At 28.1% G+C, this 19,565-nt stretch overlaps 7 protein-coding genes across 7 annotated transcripts; 3 read left to right on the top strand and 4 right to left on the bottom strand.

Annotated features, from left to right (window-relative positions):
* Nucleotides 1–828: 828 nt before the first annotated feature.
* On the top strand, nt 829–1,944 carry VNE69_05170 (uncharacterized protein; the record flags this gene model as incomplete). The annotated part of the gene is made up of 1 exon (XM_065473654.1): nt 829–1,944. The coding sequence occupies one exon, from the start codon at nt 829–831 to the stop codon at nt 1,942–1,944; it is 1,116 nt and encodes a 371-aa protein (XP_065329726.1).
* A 221-nt stretch (nt 1,945–2,165) lies between these two features.
* On the top strand, nt 2,166–2,390 carry VNE69_05171 (protein translocase SEC61 complex gamma subunit; the record flags this gene model as incomplete). Its single annotated transcript, XM_065473655.1, has 1 exon — nt 2,166–2,390. One exon carries the CDS (start codon nt 2,166–2,168, stop codon nt 2,388–2,390), a length of 225 nt encoding a protein of 74 aa, XP_065329727.1.
* A 105-nt stretch (nt 2,391–2,495) lies between these two features.
* Nucleotides 2,496–3,098, bottom strand: VNE69_05172 (nucleus export protein; the record flags this gene model as incomplete). Its single annotated transcript, XM_065473656.1, has 1 exon — nt 2,496–3,098. The coding sequence occupies one exon, from the start codon at nt 3,096–3,098 to the stop codon at nt 2,496–2,498; it is 603 nt and encodes a 200-aa protein (XP_065329728.1).
* A 36-nt stretch (nt 3,099–3,134) lies between these two features.
* VNE69_05173 (tRNA pseudouridylate synthase D (truD)) lies at nt 3,135–4,835 on the bottom strand (the record flags this gene model as incomplete). Its single annotated transcript, XM_065473657.1, has 1 exon — nt 3,135–4,835. The coding sequence occupies one exon, from the start codon at nt 4,833–4,835 to the stop codon at nt 3,135–3,137; it is 1,701 nt and encodes a 566-aa protein (XP_065329729.1).
* A 295-nt stretch (nt 4,836–5,130) lies between these two features.
* On the bottom strand, nt 5,131–5,613 carry VNE69_05174 (ribosomal protein eL21; the record flags this gene model as incomplete). The annotated part of the gene is made up of 1 exon (XM_065473658.1): nt 5,131–5,613. One exon carries the CDS (start codon nt 5,611–5,613, stop codon nt 5,131–5,133), a length of 483 nt encoding a protein of 160 aa, XP_065329730.1.
* A 499-nt stretch (nt 5,614–6,112) lies between these two features.
* Nucleotides 6,113–6,682, top strand: VNE69_05175 (ribosomal protein uS4; the record flags this gene model as incomplete). The annotated part of the gene is made up of 1 exon (XM_065473659.1): nt 6,113–6,682. The coding sequence occupies one exon, from the start codon at nt 6,113–6,115 to the stop codon at nt 6,680–6,682; it is 570 nt and encodes a 189-aa protein (XP_065329731.1).
* A 5,102-nt stretch (nt 6,683–11,784) lies between these two features.
* VNE69_05176 (uncharacterized protein) lies at nt 11,785–14,091 on the bottom strand (the record flags this gene model as incomplete). The annotated part of the gene is made up of 1 exon (XM_065473660.1): nt 11,785–14,091. The coding sequence occupies one exon, from the start codon at nt 14,089–14,091 to the stop codon at nt 11,785–11,787; it is 2,307 nt and encodes a 768-aa protein (XP_065329732.1).
* Between the last annotated feature and the right edge of the window lie 5,474 nt (nt 14,092–19,565).

The following is a 19,565-nucleotide window of genomic DNA, read 5'->3' on the forward strand; positions in this document are numbered from 1 at the left end:
GAACATTTATGATAAGCATTTTTCTTCTGTGAAAAACACAGGCGGAAAAATAAAAGTGGGAATCGATACTAAATAATAGGAAAGAATGAGTAGGACAAACGTAAACTATTGAAAGGATTTTGTTGATTTGTTATTAGAACTTCATATGTAACGTAAAATAATACTAGTACATACAAAAATGGATTAAGCAACATTTTATTGTCTTTTCGAATATGTAAATCCATAAGGTATTAAACATAGAGATGATATGATGCTTATCGTCCTTTGGGTACAATATTTAACTAACTTCACATGATTAGCCAATTTTAAGTTTTAGATTCCAAAGACGGTAGTCTATATGTTTTATAGAAGATAATTGGCATTCCCTTAAAAATTCTATTACAAATATAAACAGTTCTGTCAATAGTTCATGATAAATTATTTAGGTACATGCTCCGTTATAATTTTCAACTTTGGTGTTTGACATCTTATTATTTATTTTATTCTACTTTTTATTTTTGTTCCTTCCTCAACATTTTCTTTACTCCATTTTTAAGGAGCCAAAAATCCATTTTTTAAATTTGTTAGCTATAATCTCTTTAGTCTAATAATTGGTATAGACATGACATCTAGTCGTTTTCCGATGGTATATTTACCCTTGTTTTTATGCTGTCTTTAAAGATAAATATTATTTGTAATTTTAAATATGTCTAAAGTTTATTAAAATAAATTTTATTATATGGTCTTCTTATTATATACTTCTCTGCTATATTTTGTCCTCCTTACTTGATTATCTTTCTTATTAAGTTGGTCTTATTTTTTTTATTATTTCCCCCCTTATAATAATACATGATTAATAATAAAAACATGTTTACATATAAAATCAGGAAGGTAGGAATACACAAAGATATGGAGAATATTGTACCAGTAGACCCTAGTAATATTTTCGAGTTTACTAGTAAGAAAAGAAAGATGATAAATTTTGATGAATTTATAAGTGGGCACAAGAGTAAAATAAACAATAAGAAAAATGAACACAATAAAAACAATATCGGACTAAATATCAAGAATACTGGACTAAATATCAAGAATAATGGATTAAATATTATTAAGAGGAACAGTACAAATAGTGAATTAGATATTATTAAAATTAGTAAGCCTAAGAGCAAATTAGACAAAAGCACCAGATCAACTAAGAGTCTTAAAACAGAAAAGAGTTCTAAATTAGACAAGCTTACCAAATTAACTAAAAGTCTCAATTTTACTAAGAGTCCTAAATTAGACAAAAGCATCAAAGTAGACAAGCTTATCAAATTAGATAATAATAAATATGAACTAAATCTTAAGCCTAAGAAAATAAATAAACTAGATTTTACTAATACAAAATTAGACAAGATCAAAACAATTAGACAAAATTCGAGTAAACAAAATACTAACAAATTATGTATTGACAATTTAGATGAGTCCATTCCTATTAATGATAATAAGCCTGTAAAAGACAAGCCTTTTCTCGCTCTAAAAGACTGTCAAAATGTCAATGATCTGATTCTCTATTTTACACTAAGAGACGACTCAGAATATTCCAAGAAATTAGCCAATATTTTAAAAGAAAACAAGACACTCTTCGTTGACACCTACGAGGAAGAAATAAAGAAAATAGAGACAGAAATAGAGAGAGTCGACACACAGAGAGACAAGTGGTGTAGAATGAAAGAGAAAGTACTAAAAGAGAATGTTTACAATATCCCGACATATAATAAGGAAGAAGAAAAGGAAGAACAGAAAGAAGAAGAAGAATATGAAGAAATGAATAAGATTAAGTTTATAAAAGATAATATGAAGACTTATTTGTGTAATTTGACTGAGAGGATAAATGAGGCAGAGAAGAAGATCTTTAATTTGACTGCTAATGATCGAGAAATGGACCCTTTAATTTTACTGAATGCTTTGACGAAATATAATTAGAATTTAAGAATAAATGTTTATGAATAAAAAATAATTTGTAAAGATATTTTCTAATAAAGTATTATATATTAGAGTAAACCATAAAAAAATATAATAATTATAATAAGATAAATTATATTTTAAAATACTTATTTATCACATCTTTACAACTTATTAAAATTATTTTTTGTTTATCTTGACTTTGTTTAGTTTTTGTTTGTCGTCTTTTGACCCCCCCCCAAATGAATAATTCTAAGCAGAAAAAAGGCGGAATGTTTTCTTTCTTCACTCATGAAGTCTCTGGTGTAGTAAACTTCCTCCATAAATTATCATACCCGACTAAAGAGCAGTTTTTTACTTCTATCAAATTACAGGCTATGGCTATAGGACTAGTGGGAGTAGTAGGCTATGTAATTAAGCTAGTACATATACCCATTAATAATATCTTAGTAAATAAACCCAATTAAGATCAGAACACAATCTTAAGATATAAAATAATATCAGAAATATAAATCTGACATATTTACTTTATTGTTTTATTCATTTTTTATTTGACTTATTCAATATTTTTGTTATTTTCTAAATTTGAGATATATTATAAGGAATATACTCACTACTCCTATGCTCTTCCATGACACCTCGTCTATAAATCCACTACAAACATCCCCAATAACTTCAAATATAACATTCGTATATTTAATGCTCCCATTATTAATCACACACTCCCATTTATTACAAATATCATTCAGCGCGGGAACCCTTGTGCTTTTACTGCACTTATTTATCTTATAATTAGTCAAGGCTTCTTCTATTAATTTATCTAACTCATATTTCTTTATACTGATCTTACGGAGAATATCCCTCTGGAGGAAGAAGAACAACTGGAAGATCAAATATAAAATCAAGGAAGAAATAAAGACATCAGTAATACGGAACAAGTACTTATAGACCAAAAAGAAAGGCATACTCAAGGAGTAAGAAGGCTTACTAGTGTGAGTATGTAGAATATTAGTCTTCTCTGGCTCGGGAGTCTTGGGAATATATTTCATGATTTCTCTACAGTCCAAATCTACTCTGCTTCTCTTGTGGGGTGAAAGATATTCACACTGTCTCGGTCTCCTGGGCTGACTTACTTCCCACTTGAACTCATGTTCTACATCCATGGGAATATTCATAAGGGTAAACAAATAACAAAAAAATAAAGACATCCCTTATAATTCCCTTAGTGCCATAGTGGCATAACAAGAAGAATTTAACTCAAAACTGATCACGAAGTCCGGGCCATCCTGCCAGCCTGTGACATTTCGCCCCTTCTCGAAGATCTTCCTTATTCCTCCCTTAAGGAGTTTATCATTCATTTTTCGTAACTCGAGTGTATCTTTCAATAGGTCAATTTCACAACCTTGTAAACTTTGTTCTGCCTTTTTATTTTCTTTTGTACTTTGCTCAGTCACACTTTGTTCTTCGTCACATTCCTTTATACTTTGTTCAATTACATTTTGTTCAAATACACTTTGTTTGGTCTTGATTAATTCATTCACTTCTTTATTAAATAAATAACTCTGATAAGAATGTAAATATATCATTCTTATTTCTCTTCTCATTCCAAATATAATCTTCTTATAATTCATTTCTTTCTGATTTATCAAATTCTTGAAGAAATATCTCTCCATATTATCACATTTCTTGAGGCATTCCTCGTAATTTCCTTCTATAAAATCTTGATACCCCTTACTATTTCTCAATATCAAGTCTATTGCCTCTTTATACTCCTTATTGAGTATTTTCTCCCCGACTGCGTGGTTATTCCCGGCCTTGCCGAATCTCTGCTCCCCGTAATAATTTATAAATCCATTTTCAATATTTTTATATTTCAAACTTGTTCTATTTTTTATTCTGATCGTAAATTTGTTGCCTTTTAAATCTCCTAATTTTATAGAGTGGCCTCTTGTTATATCGTATATTCCTATACCAGAATGATTATAAGTAGATTTGTGTCTTTTAGTTTCTTCCTCGTCATTGTAGACTTGTAATTCTTCTTCATTTATTTCTATGCCTTCTATAAATTTGTATATCTTAATATTCTTGAGATCTTCCTGTGTGCAGTCTGTGTACTCATATGCGAAATCCAGGAGAGTGTTAATATTGCACTTACAGCTGACTTTTTGATATGTCACTGCCTTCTTGTCTTTATTACCTGCAAAAGACACAGATGTGCCGAGATTTCTCTCTATCATCTTGCAGGCGTCTACTGTGTTCATCATGACTTTCTTTAGAGTAAAGTTGTAAGTATTAGACAAGGATTTCTTGATGATTAATTTGTCGTCTATTGTTTTTGTAGTGACTGATAAATTAAAATTTAACTCTTTATGAATTTTAGTTCTTAGATCTTTAGACTTGATATTAAGAGGAGTAAACTTTAAATTTTCATATTCTGATTTAAGACTTTTTATATGATCTTCTATAATATACGTATTGTCATTTGTATTGTAGACTTTGTTTATATCGTGCATTTCAGTTGAAATGTGATTTGCATTGTACTCTTCATTTGTATTAATGTCTTCATTTGTATTGTGCACTTTGTTGGTATTAAATTTCTTGCCGTTCAGCTGGCTCGTGTCAGTGTGTATATTGTCTTTTGGATTATCATTCGGCTTTTTCATATATTTATTTTCATATTGGCGAATCCATTCTTCAATTTCTTCTTCTGTTCTCTCTTCTTTATATAAATATATGAGCATCCTTATTGATTTAATATACCTCTCCAAATTGATAATTGGTTCAACACCACATACATATCCATCACTAAAAATCTCTTGTACTATAAAATCTTCAGGAGAATCTTTAATTATTAATTCTTTGTCGTCCCTGTCATCATTAAAAAAATATTTCATTTCTAATGGATAATTCATGGGTTAATAAAATCATGTAAAAAATTGAAAAATGAGCGCTTAAATAGTTTTTTTTTGTAATTTGTTTGTAAAAACAAACAAACTCATAATACTTTAGAATTAACTTTAAATTTTTTTAAGAAGTAATTGGTAACAAGTCTGTTTATTAGAAATGCATTGATTTACTAAACATATAAAGAATTATTTTTAATAAGCTTATGTCTATTAAGATTATTATAGCATAAATAAAATAATATTTAACTATGAATGCTTTTTAGAAATAATATTAAATTATGAATATTATAAAATATTTAAATTAATAAACTTTAATAAATGGCTCATATCCTACTTTGACTGGTTTATTCTCATCTAAATTGAGTATAAATTCATCTCTTGGCCCTTCTTCTTTCTGTCTAATATATTCAGGCTTAATTCCCTTTTCTCTTGCTTCTTTCAATATCTCGTTATTTTTATTAACTCTCTCCAAAAATGCGTCTCTTCCTTTATATTTCTTCAAGTGTTCTACCCTGACGAAGATTGTTTTAACTGACAATCTTCCGTTTACTTTTTTATGTAAAACAACTCCTACTGATTTAGGGTTAACAGTGAAGACTCTACCAGTTCTGCCATGGTAATATTTAAAAGGCATGCCTTTGTGGATAGATGGGTTTATACTGATAGTTACGTAGTCGCCTATTCTGTAAGTGGCTAGGTATACGCTTAATCCTGGTGTGCCGTGTTTACGAAAGGGTTGTTTTAAAAGTTGACGAGTTTTTCTTCTGTAACCACCTGCAGACATTTTAGGGGGGAAAATTTTAAAAAATAAAAAAACAAGAAAATGACATTATTTTAAAGAGTAAATTTTATAAAATAGATTCGGCTTTTGTAAAATTAAATCTTTTTTAATAAAAATTGTTTGTTAATTATATAATTAATTCAACTTCTTAAAAATCAAATTTAAATAAAATAATTCTTCTTTTATTGTGGTCTTTAAATAATTTATTTTTCTTCCTTAGGGATGAAATCCAGAGACATTCCAAATTTAAATAAATTATTAAATAAAAATATCTCAGTGCAGACCAGTCAAGATAAGAAATATGAAGGGATTTTAAAAGGACATGATGCTTTCATGAATGTAGTCATAGATGATGGGAACTACAGACATGTAATTATTAGAGGAGACAATATCATAAATATTAAACCCAGAGAATAAATTTCATATTTTATAAAATTGTGTGCTCAAATATTTTTTTGTTTTTTTAAGTGTGCTTTCTTTCTTAATTTTTTTTATCCCCTAAATGGCCAACCAATTTTCCAAAAGATTAGTCCACAAGCCCCGTAATCCTTTTGAAAAGGACAGACTTATAAAAGAAATGCAAATAGTCGGCAAATTTGGGCTAAAAAATAAACATGAACTTAGACTTGTAGAGAAAAACTTCTCCAATGACAAGAAAGAAGCCCGTCTACTCTTAACTTCCAATAAAGTAGAAGACATCAGCATAAACTCAAGGAATCTCTTAGACAAATTATGCACTGCTGGTATTCTCAATGGTATCGACTTGACTTCTAAAGAAGAAATCCTTAATGGTCTTAACAGTATCTTAGACTTGACCATTGACAGTTACTTAGAGAGAACTTTACAATACAAAGTTTACTCTTCAGGATTGGCCAAGTCAGTTCATCATTCAAGATGGTTAATCACCAAGGGACAGATCAGTATACAAGGAGTAGTAATCAAGAGACCAAACTATGTAGTAAAAGCAGAAGAAGAAGCTTTTATAGAATTGACTCCTTACTCATGGTCTAATAATACTAAAATAACTAAGAGTCAAAAGAAGAAAGCAGCTAAGACTGATGAAGAAGAATAAACTAAATTTATGCTAAAAAAAAATTATTTATACTTTTAAAAAATAATTTGTTTGTTTTATATACAAAAAGAAACAAACTGTATTTAAAAATATACATTTATATAACAAAATTAAAATAACAATTTATCATTCTTACTAATATTCTTTATTATGTAAAATTTTTAACTGCTCGATCTTAACGTTAGAGAAAAAAAAGGAAGATATAAAAAGAATTAATTATTTATCATCTCCATCTTATTTGCAAGATTATAGTCTGATTTTCACTTTTATATTGATTTTATGGCTAAATTAGTTGTAAACTTTGTTTGCTTCTTTTGAAACTATAATCGAACTTTACTCATATTTTTATGTTCGTTTCCAGCTGTAGTATATGTTTAAATGTGCAAAGTAAACTTAGCTACTTAAAAATTCCGAAAAATTAAAAGAACTAAATTAAATGAGACATAATTAAGTCAAGGCCATTTAAGTCTAGTTCAATATGTACTCTGTCTACGGTAACATTTTACCACTTGTTTTATGTGTAGTTACATTTAAGCAAAAATATTTTACACAATATATTTTCTGAGCAGATTATCAACAAACTTTGTTTTTAATCAGAATAGTGTCCTCCATAATTATATATTTTTCTACGACGATTACACTGTCATTTGTTTGTATAACATTTATTTGGCCTTATATTTCATTTGACAATGCTTTTACATTATTTTATTGAATAAATTTTTTTTTTCAATCGAGTATATATATTAATTCAAATATTAGTTTTTTTAAGACGCTAGAGAACATCTCCTTTGAGGACCGGGAGAGATTCGCCGAGGAGGTATCTAAAACTAAGAACATAATAGAAGCAGCTAGAAGGTGGTGTGACCAGATATGATGCGCGGCAGTGGAGGTAAACTGAAGAAAAAAAATCAAATTGGACCTTCAATAAATAATTCTTTTAATTAGTTGCATTTCAATGGTAAATGGCCGTGACATAGATTTAAATTTGTACACAATATAAATATAAAAATTTATACTCGATTCTCTTTAGGCATATGTCTTCAAATTTATTAACGTTTGCAAGTTAAAGAAACAAGAAAAAAATTTAAAAGTTTCGTGCCCAATAGAAATGCATTATTTATTGTTTTAGATTACTGTGTAAATTTTTTATCCATTTTGTACAATTAATTGGATTAAAAAAATATAAAGCCACTCAATGGAAGCACGTAATTTTAATACCTCTATTTGGTTTGTTTTTTATTTTAACACAAAACTAAATCATTGGTTGTATGTTGATATTTTTAAGGCGTTGTTTATCTAAAATTCGTGTTTGTTTTTATTCGCGTCTTTTGTTGCATAGGATTACCTTAAAGATACTTTACTTCTTTTAAGAGTTGTTAAATCTAAAATGCCTTTAAAATATAATAAAATTCCTAATACCATATCAATGATAGAATAGATGCGAAATTATACAATTAGAAAATTTAAGAAAAGTACAAGAAAATACTTAATTATATTAGTAAAAGAAACGCTTTTTAGTAGCATTCATTAATAAAATATTTTAAATAAAATCTAATTGTTTTTTTGGCGTTTGATAAGTATTATATGTCTTTTACGTTTATTAGCTTGGCATTCTTAGATCTAGCTATAAATAAAATTTTCATGTATTTATATATCTTGAGGGGCTCATAGTAGAATTTAAGCATGTTATATCTTCATGTGTTACTGATGTATTTTTGTAAGATTCTATAACTTTCAACTGCCAGTTTTTAATATAATTTTTTAAATTTACATAATTGTGATTTTTTAATGTTTATATTGATTTTCACGCCGGCGGTTTTTTTTAGATATGCCACAATATTTTAAAACAAAAATTAGAATTCTTTTTAACATTTGCAAATTAAAAATGTAGTTTACAACCTTTAAGTGCCATTTAAAAACATACATAAATAGAAATTATTAATATTACACATGCAAACTATTTTACAACGCCATATTATTCAAATAATAAAAAATATCACAAATTATAACTGTGAGCATATTAATTTATGTCTACTATTCGAAATCTTAAATTAAAGTATAGCATTTGATTTAATATAGAATTATTACTACTCAGTCTTTTACTTTTTTGAGAAATTTATTCTTCATTTAAAAATTTTCATTTTTACAGGGGTTTGAATCGTTATAGTGCCATGTTTGAATTTCTATATTGTCATAAAATTTAAATTGTTAAAATTAATAAACAAGTTTATTGAATAAAGTCTTCTCTCGCTTTTGCCTTTTATAATCAGCCTATCATATTTATTAAATACACAGGACATATGCAGCTATAATCTAAACTCAAAACATTATCATGACTTGCTCCAATTAAACTATTTGAAGAATGAAAAGATGAAAATCTTGCTCGAGAACTGAAAAGAATTCTTCGATGGGATTTAATTGCGGAGAATAAGGAGGCAAAAATAAGATAGGCTTGTTAGAAAAAGCAGGAGCGAGAGTATCCTTTATTTAATAATTTTGTTACTTTATTTTAAAAATTTAAATTTTATAGCACTATAGAAATTTAAACATAGCACTATAAAAATTCATCATGGCACTATAACGATTCAAACGTGGCACTATTACGATTCAAAGCCCCATATAACAAAAAAGGCTAAACGGACCAATAAACCCCCCCCTCTGAGGGTGTTCACTTTATTTTTTCGAACCCCAAAATTGAAGTGCAAAATAAGGGAGGAGCAAAGAAGAGACAAAAATTACTAAGCACTTATGATATTAAAAATAAGAATTAAACACATTTTTATGTACATAATTATATTTTAATTTAAGTTTGTACATTCATATTCATTGATAAGCATTTTTTACCCTTCTGATTTATTGGAATTGGGAACCAAAACGCTCTCCTCTGAGGGTGTTCACTTTATTATTTTGAACCCCAAAAACGAAGTGCAAAATAAAGGAGAAGCAATCATTAGTACTCAAATTACTTGCATCTATAAACAGTAAAAATACCAAATAAATATATATTCGTATACGAAATTATATTTAAAAAAAGAATATAACCATAAAACTATATAATTCTAAATAACTTAACATATTTAAATTAAATTTTTTGATTTAACAATCTGTATAGATCGTTGAACATTTATTTATATTTTCTTATATAAATAATATTTATAATTTTAATTGTTGATTTATTATTAAAGTAGATTTTCTTCAAAAATCTACTTTCATAATAAACCAACAATTAAAAAAAATTGAAAAAATAAGAAGGGCGAAAAAGACACAATACTTCAAATGATTATTATAACTACATTTAAAATTAATTTTTGTATACAAGCATATATTTATTTGTTATTTTTAATGTCATAAGTGCTTAGTAATTTTTGTCTCTTCTTTGCTCCTCCTTTATTTTGCACTTCAATTTTGGGGTTCGAAAAAATAAAGTGAACACCCTCAGAGGGGGGGGTCTTTCGGATCCCAGCTCCACAAAAAATATATTACGATAAATAGTATGCAAAAAATTTCTAGTTTGATCTGCCAAGGCTTATCTAATATATAGCATATATTTTGTTTACTTAAAGTAACAAAAAATCTACTGGCCTGATTGAAAGAAAAAAGAAATAAAAAGCTTTTTTAGACGCATGATGATTGCATAGACGAGTTCCCTACCCGCGTAAACATGTGTTTTTCTTTTCAGGAATATTTATTTCTTAGTTTTTGTAATTTTTTTGTCTTCTTACATGAATGATGCTTACGTAGCTGTATATTATATTAATTGTTTTATTTTGAAACAAAATAACATATCAGCAATAGAGGAATTATTGTACCTCTAATATTATAAATAATTTGTTTTAAAAATTAAATATAGTGTAGAAAAAGTGTATATATATTAAATACGGTATTTACTCGTAACGCTTTAAAGACTAAAGCAGAAGCATTTTTTCTTAAGATGTATTATAATGACTTTTAAGACTAACTGTGTCAATCCGACATGCGGTTAATACTGTTAAGAAAGGAATTTAGGCTATTCAAAAATGTACGAAGAAACTCAAGGATTACTATTATTGGAATTAAACATAAAATATAAAAAGTAAAAAACGTAGAGGCAACGAAATTGAATAACTATCATTCATAATGATATTATAAAGCTAACGATTATGTTTTACGAAAAATTCACAATAAGTTACAAAATATAAAGCTTTACGGGTAGTATTTTTTAACGTTTTATACATCAAAAAATCATACGAAAAAACTTAAAAACAAAGTCCTTGAGATATGAATATTCCTGCACTATATTTAATACAAGAGGTAGTGAGATCCCTATCTGTCAATCCCAATAATGATAAATCATGCTTTAAGATTTAGCTTCTTTTGGATCTAATTTGTGGCATTTTCGACAAATTTTGTAGAGAATTTAAAATCGGATTTAAATTAGCGCAATAAAAAAATTAAAATTTAACATACACGTTCGTAAATTAAATATTATGTTTTTCAAAAAAATTTTATGTCATATTTTTTTTTGTGATAATAGCTATGATATATTGTGTTAATTTATTTTAATATATTCCATGATATATGTTTTAAATGAAAATTGAATTTGTATACACGAATGTGATACAATATAAGTTATAGATCATAAAAGAAAATACATTAATAAGAGGATTTTTTGATCTATATTATTTCATCCTCAATAATATATGCACAGTAATAATATAATTAAACACAAATACTAGAATTCCGAATATTTATAAATAAAAGTAAAAAAATTGATATTTCGAACCATTATGGCATTTATTAGATTTTAACCATCATGAAATTTTTTAATTCAATGTGGGCTTTCATTTTTTCTTGATAATAATAGCCTTTTAAAGTAGTCCTAGGAGGCATTCAAATGTATGCTGTCTAATGATTTGATGATACTTAGAACTAGCTTTTTATAAATAGAAAAAAATGATTACTATAAATGGCTTATTTTATACCATACTATGATACTTCAAATTATTAGCTTACATTTAAAAAAAATAGTTTATTAAAATAAAAAATACAAATTTTTATCAATCAAAAAGAAACACAACTTGAAGTTGAAATAGGACTTTTTATTTATATTAATAAATAATTCTTTAATTAAAAATTTTATCATCTTGATTTACGTAAATTTTCACCAGATCGTCATGAAAATTATCCTTTACTTCCGCAAAAAATTCTAAGATTTCCTCTTCGCTCAATACTTTTATTATTTGGTTAATATACTTTTCGTATTTAAATTTTATATTTAATTCAGTCGTAAAAAAACTTTCAAATGCAATTTTTAAAACCTGCAATAATTCGCGCCTACAACATATTCTTACATTTTTTTCAATATTAGTCAATAGTTTTATGCCTATTTTTTCTACTATCTCATTGTAAAGTTCATTTATTATGTTTTCATCACGATTATTTATCATTATCACTAGATCTATTATCATGCTATCATGTTCGTATAAATTTTTTATGGCTATCTTTATACGTTCAAGTAGTTTATTTAAAAATTCAAATTTTACTTCTTGATCATATAAATGGTCTACTTTTATATTTAATGCATCAGTCATTATTTCATTTAGCGCTACACTTAACTTAAGTTTAAGAATTTTTTCAAAATTATATTTTAATTCTTCTTTAGATATATTTTTCTCGGAGTTGTTTTCTAGCGAACATTTTATTTGGTAAAAATATTTCCTGTATTTTTTTTCGGCGTCCTCTTGTGAGTTTGATGCTAGTTTTTTTCTTATTGCCTCGTTATTAATATTTACTTCATTTATGTCAAATCCAAGAGTATTGATAACAGTATCTTTATGCGTAATTGATTGATAAGAATTTATTTCACACTTAGTTTTTTCAAGTCCTGTAAACAAAATCGATATTTCTAAGATACGAATCAAAATCTGTTTCCTGAGGATTTTAATATCTTTAAAATGAAGCTTCTCGAAATTTCGATAAATTTTTACTATATCGATTATATTTTTATTGTGGGGTAATTGAACTTCATTTATAGAGACTTTTTTTTCTATGTTTTCTTTGAGTTTAACTAATATTCCTATTTGTTTTAAAGTATTGAATATTGAATCATTCAAATCATCATTTTCGTTGATGTACCTTTCAGCCTCTAAAAACAAACAAATTTTTATGAAATATGTAAATAATATATCTACGCGCAGTATCAAATTTCTCAGAATTATTTCAATAATCTGTATTTTTCTTTCCCCGTTAAGTTTGTCCACGCCCAACATTTTGTTAAACTCATTTCTATCTATTAATTTTTGAATTAGCATAAGATGTGCACAAATAATGCATAAAGGATTCTTTGAATTACTTATAATTCTGTCTAACAACAATTCTATTTTGTTTTTATTTTCGATTAATCTAAAAAACAATTCAACACTATCGTATTTAAAATCTATAAGCCGAATCTTAATAAAAAGTTCTTTAAATTCCTCCAAGGTTTTTTTTTCAATGATGTTTTCATTGTCAACCTTGGTAGAATTATTATCTAAATTGTAAACAAATTTTCCCAAGTTATGTGTAATCTGAATACTATTATTATTGATTGAGATTACAAAATTCAAATTATATAGTTCAATATTATCAATGTCGAAAGATATGATATGTTTTTTATAATTTAAACTTAATCCCTCTAGGATAATAAACCTGTATAAATCATGGAATTTTTTACTAATTACCTTGTTAGTTTCATTAGTATCCGATGACTTTAATTCAACTCTGTTAAAAAATGTCTCTTCTTTGAGTTCTTTCAAATTTAATTCAAAAAAGTAATAAACATCATCTAAATAAATGCTGATATTTAAATAACACTCATCGTTTCTTTCAACTATTGTAAGTGGTATTCTAAAATCTTTAGGATCTCCGTTATAAAACCTAAAATCAATTTTTATTCTACCTACTATTCTATCCCACAGACAATAGTGATCATCAATAATATCATAAAAAATCTTAGAACACATGCTCAATTCTGTTCTTTTGGCATTTTCTTCTTTTAAATAATTAATAATTTTTTTGTATATTGGATCTACTACATAAAAATTTGAGTTATATACTAAAATTATTGAGTCCGCTAGAATTTTTTCATATTCAAGCAATAATACTTCTTCAAATTCTTTAACAATAGTTTCAACAGACTTGCCTCTACAATTAATATTTATGTCTTCAAGACTCTTACTCTCATTCCATGGGAAAAATTCTATCTCTAATTTTGCATTTAATTCGTGTATACTCAAAAACTTAAATTCTACTTTCAAATATCGCTTATTATTTACAATAACACAATAGTCTCGTTTGGCTATTTTATTAGTTAAAATAGTATTAAGTCTATCATAGACACCTTTCCAAGAATGTATAAATACAAAAAAAATAATTAGTTTACTACTATTCATAGGGAGTAAAAAATATTTTTATTAATAAACTATTTCATATATTCAAAAAAAATAAATATTTTACTTACAAAGTAGCATAAATCTAGGATTAGTCTCTAGATTGTATTGTGATAATAGTGAATACATCTCAATCTAGATGTCATAAAAATTCAACACCTGTCAAATATTTCCCAGCGCCTGTCAAACATAAAAAAAACAGAAAGAACATGTATTTAATGTGTTTATGAAGACAAATCCCTTAAAATATAGTAAAATAATTGTACATAAGCTAAATCTACCTATCAATCATCATATATATAAAAGAATTTTATTTAATTTTTTACCCCTCTTTTTTGTGGTTTTGAAATTTTTAAACTATATATATATTAGGCTTTCTATGTTATTTAAATATCAAATATAGATTTATGGCGATAATTTGACTATTCTAAGTGTGTATGTTATTAGTTAATACTTTTTAATTTTGATTATTATTTTTGTAAAACTCAGTTCCAAAATATCGTCAGAATCGTTTTTTAGAATTTATTTAACCCTTCTAGAAAAAATTCACAAAAACATTAACCAAAAAATAAGTAAAATATAAGTGTCAAAAATTGAGCTTAGAAGTTTCCAAAATTATCTCATTGTAATTATTAAATGTTTTTAGCTCAACTTTACTCCTTATATGTTACTAAAAAGTATTTTGTAAATTCATGTTTTTTCCTTATCAAATTTATTTTTCCCAAAATGGAAACTCAGAAAATAAAGTAGAAATAAATGCCATGAACAATAAATCAATCCCGTTTTCCAAAACGGGAAAGCATACGCTAGTTATAAAATAAAAAATTTATTTAATTTTTTTTCTCTCATTTATATGATTTTGAAGTATCGAAGTAATTATTTTGCTATTGTTATATGTGAATTATATCAAATTTAAAGTTAATGCTTTGAATTAAATATCCATTGCGAGTATCTATATGTTAATGATTTTTATTAATTTAATTCATATTTTATGTTAACCATTTATTTATTAAGGGTTCTAAACCCTACATCCCCCCTCCAGACGGGTAGTCTCTCCATCTTCTAAACAACTCTTCCTTATCTCTTTCAAATCATAATGCCTCTTTTTAACAATTTTACCATCCAGTAGTCTCACAATATATGAATCATTTTCACTTATAGCTACGATCCTTCCGCGACCCGTGAATCTTCCCTTGTCTGTTTTCGCACGTGTACCTAAATTTTCTCTCCTAGCGATTCTTACCTCTTGGCCTACTGTAAATGTCTCTCTGTGTCTTCTCTTGAACCGACCAGCATATTTTCCATTTTCATCATTTTCAATTATAACTTCAGCAGTTTGATCTCTCCACGCTTCCATCGGCGTACATTTTATTGCTGTATGTAGTGTATTATTATATCCTTTGATTGCTCTTTCTATCTTTTCAGAAATATTCCCATCATTTTGCTTTATCAATGTCTCTCTTATAGTTCTGATGCATCTCTCGATTCTACCATTACTCCTATGAGCTTCTAAGCCCACTTTCCTATGTTTAATATCATTAATACTACACCATTCTTTAAATCTATTACTTACAAACTCTTTTCCGTTGTCTGTCACATATTCCTCTGGAAATCCATCTTCCCTTATCCACTTTTGTAATACCTCTATAACTTCACTACTCTCTTTACATCTCAAATTCGAACCCCACAACCTTCTAGTAAAGTAATCAATACCCAGTAACACATACCTATTCTCTCCACCTATGTCCATTAAATCCAACGCCACTTTCTCCAATTTCTTTCTAGTTACTACGAAATCACATCCTCCTGTGTTTTTCCTATTGTTAATCCCACATATTTCACAATTCTTAATTACCTTATTAATATGATCTTTCATACCAGGCCAATACCATCTTTGTTTAATGTTATAATAAGTGCCTTTGACACCTCTATGGTTTAACTCCTCATGTACTCTTGTTATTTCATGTTCTCTACTATCTAGGCTCAATATCTCTTTCACCTCACCTGTGGAAAATTCCCAATACTGTTTACCGTCCTTTTCTTTAATATGTTTCTGCTTTTTTCCCAAAATTTGTTTTTCGATCACTTCTTTTCTCTTGTTGTCCTTTTCTTTTTGTTCATCCGAAACTTCTACCTGATCATACTGCCTGCTTAACGCATCTGCATCTGTCATCAACTCCCCTTTCACATACTCTATTGTAAAGTCAAACTCTTGTATCTGTTCTACCCATCTGTTTATTCTGTTATTATTGAAGTATGGCTTATTTCTGATCTCTGCTAATGCTTTATGATCCGTCATCAAATGAAATTTCCTTCCTCTCAAATCACTTTCAAACTTCTTTATTCCAAAAAACACCGCCAACATCTCCTTCTCACTTATCGTATATCTTCGCTCGGTAGGAGTCAACATTTTCGATGCCCATTGTATCGGAATCCACTCACCCTCTTTATTTTCTTGTACTAGAATTGCTCCGATCCCCGTATCACACGCATCAGTTCTTACTCTAAATAGCTTTTTTCCGTCCGGAATCTTCAACTTTTTCATATCTCTCAAGCCTTGCTTCATATCCTCAAAAGCTCTTTCCATATCCTCCGTCCAATTCCACTTAACATCTTTCTTTAAAGCCTCAGTAAGCCTTACTGTTCTATACGCATAGTTGGGAATAAAGTCTCTAAACCAACCAGTTAGTCCTAAAAATCTTCTTAACTCTCTAACATTCTCAGGTTTTCTATATTCCAATGTCTCCTGCTTTTTAATCTCATTCGGTCCCATGACCTCCCCATTAATTGTTACTCCCAGCAACATCACCTCATCTTTTTTGTATTGTATCTTTGTTTGGTTTATTCTCAACCCACACTCTTTAAACTTTTTAATTACCCTCTCTAGTAACTCGTCATGCACTCTTACGTCTTTACCATGAATAACTATATCATCCATATATACTTCCACGCCTTTACCTCTGAATTCATCTAAAACTCTGTTCATTACTCTCTGCATTATATGAGGCGAATTCTTAAACCCCATAACCATACTATTCCATTCGTATACTCGACCATTCACTTCAAATGCTGTTTTGTGCTTATGGTGCTCCTCAATCTCAATATGATAAAACCCTTCTTTTAAGTCGATAACCGTAAATACTTTTGACCCCTGTGTGGCTCTCATAATATCCTTAATTAACGGTAGTGAGTACGGGTCCTTGTCAACCAAATCGTTTAACGCCATCAAATTGCTTACCAATCTTACGTCCCCATTTGGGTTTTCAAGTGCTCTTATTGGACTCCTCCACTCACTTTTGGAACGTCTTATAACCCCTCTATTTTCCAACTTATTCAAGTACTCCTCAAATTTCACCCTAAGGTAGTATGGCACATTCTGCCCTCTTTTCACAACCTTTTCACCTTGCTTAGTATTTATTGGACACTTCTCTCCTGTGAGATATTTTATCTTTTCTTCTGATTCTTTAAAAACTTCCGGATACTTTTCAATTAAATTTTCTAACTTATTTACTGTTTTACATCTTTTCCCTTCATTGTTGATAATTGGTTCTTTCTGTAAAACTTGTTCCTTTTTAATTTTATATTTTTCCCTACCAGCTACACTTTCATGACATTCTCTAGCGTAATGCCCTTCTTTCTTACATATAAAACATTTTGTAGTTTCTCTGATTTCTCTTCTTTTCCTATACATCCTAAGATTTTCTTTTCTTTCTTCCCTAAACTCTTTCAACACTTTATCGATAATCTCTTTAATCATTTCTTGTCTTTCTTCTGACTCTCTCTCAAATTCTGCTCCTTTTTGTAAGCCTTTATAAATTTCCTCCCAACTGCTCCTTCCGTCACAAAAATTTTCAAAAATATAATCCTGCAAGTTCGCAGATGCCAAATCCATAACATCTTTCCACTCAACTTTCTCAACTTTCAATATTAACTTTAGTCTCTTATCTATCCTAATTGCCTCTTTCTCTAATGTTCTAGCCTCTTGACTACGGGACTCTCTTGTTTCCCTGTTCATCCTTGTGTTCGCCATGTTAACCATTTATTTATTAAGGGTTCTAAACCCTACATTTTATAAACCAAGTTTTAAAGTATCGTTAGAATCGTTTTTTAGAATTCACTGTACACTTTCCACAAAAATTTTAAAAGCATTTAATTATAAATCTCGAATAAAATTGTCAAAATCGAACTTAAAGCATAAGAAAGTTATCCTAATCATATATATAAAAGAATTTTATTTAATTTTTTACCCCTCTTTTTTGTGAATTTGAAATTTCTAAACGATACATTTTGAGCCTTTTACGTTAATATAATATCATATATAGATTTAATGTTTCAATTTGATAATTATAGATGCGTATACTATATGTTAATACTTTTCGTTTTTAATAAAGTTTTTTGTAAAACTCAGTTCCAAAATATCGTCAGAATCGTTTTTTAGAATTAATTTAACCCTTCCACGAAAAATTGCAAATTAATTTATTAATAAAGATTTTGAATATAAATGTCAAAACTTGAGCTTAGAAAATCCCAAAATTATCTCATTATAATTATTAAATATTTTAGCTCAACTTTACTCCTTATATGTTACTAAAAAGTATTTTTTAAAATCATGTTTCCCCTTTCTAAATTCATTCATCCCCAAATGGAAACTTACCAAAATTTACCGAGGCGGGACATATAATAAAACAAAACATTTAAATCCCGTTTTCAAAACGGGAAAGCATACGCTAGTAATTTTATAATACATTTTTATTAATTACCAATATAGTTTTGAAAGAATAAGTTTTACTACTTAAAAATGTATGGGGAAAAGTCGCCAACGTATATAAGGTAATGCCAAAAATAGCCCTTAAAGGGTAAATTAAAATGTTTATATTTTTTTATGGTATCATCCTTAAAGTTATCAATGACTTTATTTCTTTAAGCACATACGAATAGTCATTGTCTTTTGTTTTTTTATTTTTAGCATAACTTTTGTTTTTCTTTCTTTTAATATTATGTGTGTTTATTTTCCATAATGAGGGGTAAAAATAATAAGGATATATAACATCCCCCCTCCAAGACGGTAGTCTCATACTAGAACTCATTAATCTCAAGCAGACCTTTTAAATCATAATGCCGCTTTTTCACGATCCTACCATTTTCCAAACTAACTAAGTACGAGTCACCTCCGCAAACTTCCTTGATAACACCATATCCTAAAAACCTTCCTTTCTCATACTTACTACAACCCGATAAGTTCTCTTTCTTCGCTACCCTAACTCTCTGACCTTTATAGAATTTCTCTCTTTTGCGAGCCACAAACCTCCTACTATAAAATCCTTCAGGTCCATTCTCGATCATAACATGGCCCGTTTTGTCTCTTGAGGCCTCAAACGGTGTACATCTCAACCCTTCATGATAGCTGTTATTATAACGCCATATACATCTATTAACCTTGGCTTCAAAATCCACAGCATCATCTTTCAATATTCCTT

Source organism: Vairimorpha necatrix, chromosome 5 (assembly GCF_036630325.1).
Source record: "Vairimorpha necatrix chromosome 5, complete sequence".
Lineage (NCBI taxonomy): Eukaryota > Fungi > Microsporidia > Nosematidae > Vairimorpha > Vairimorpha necatrix.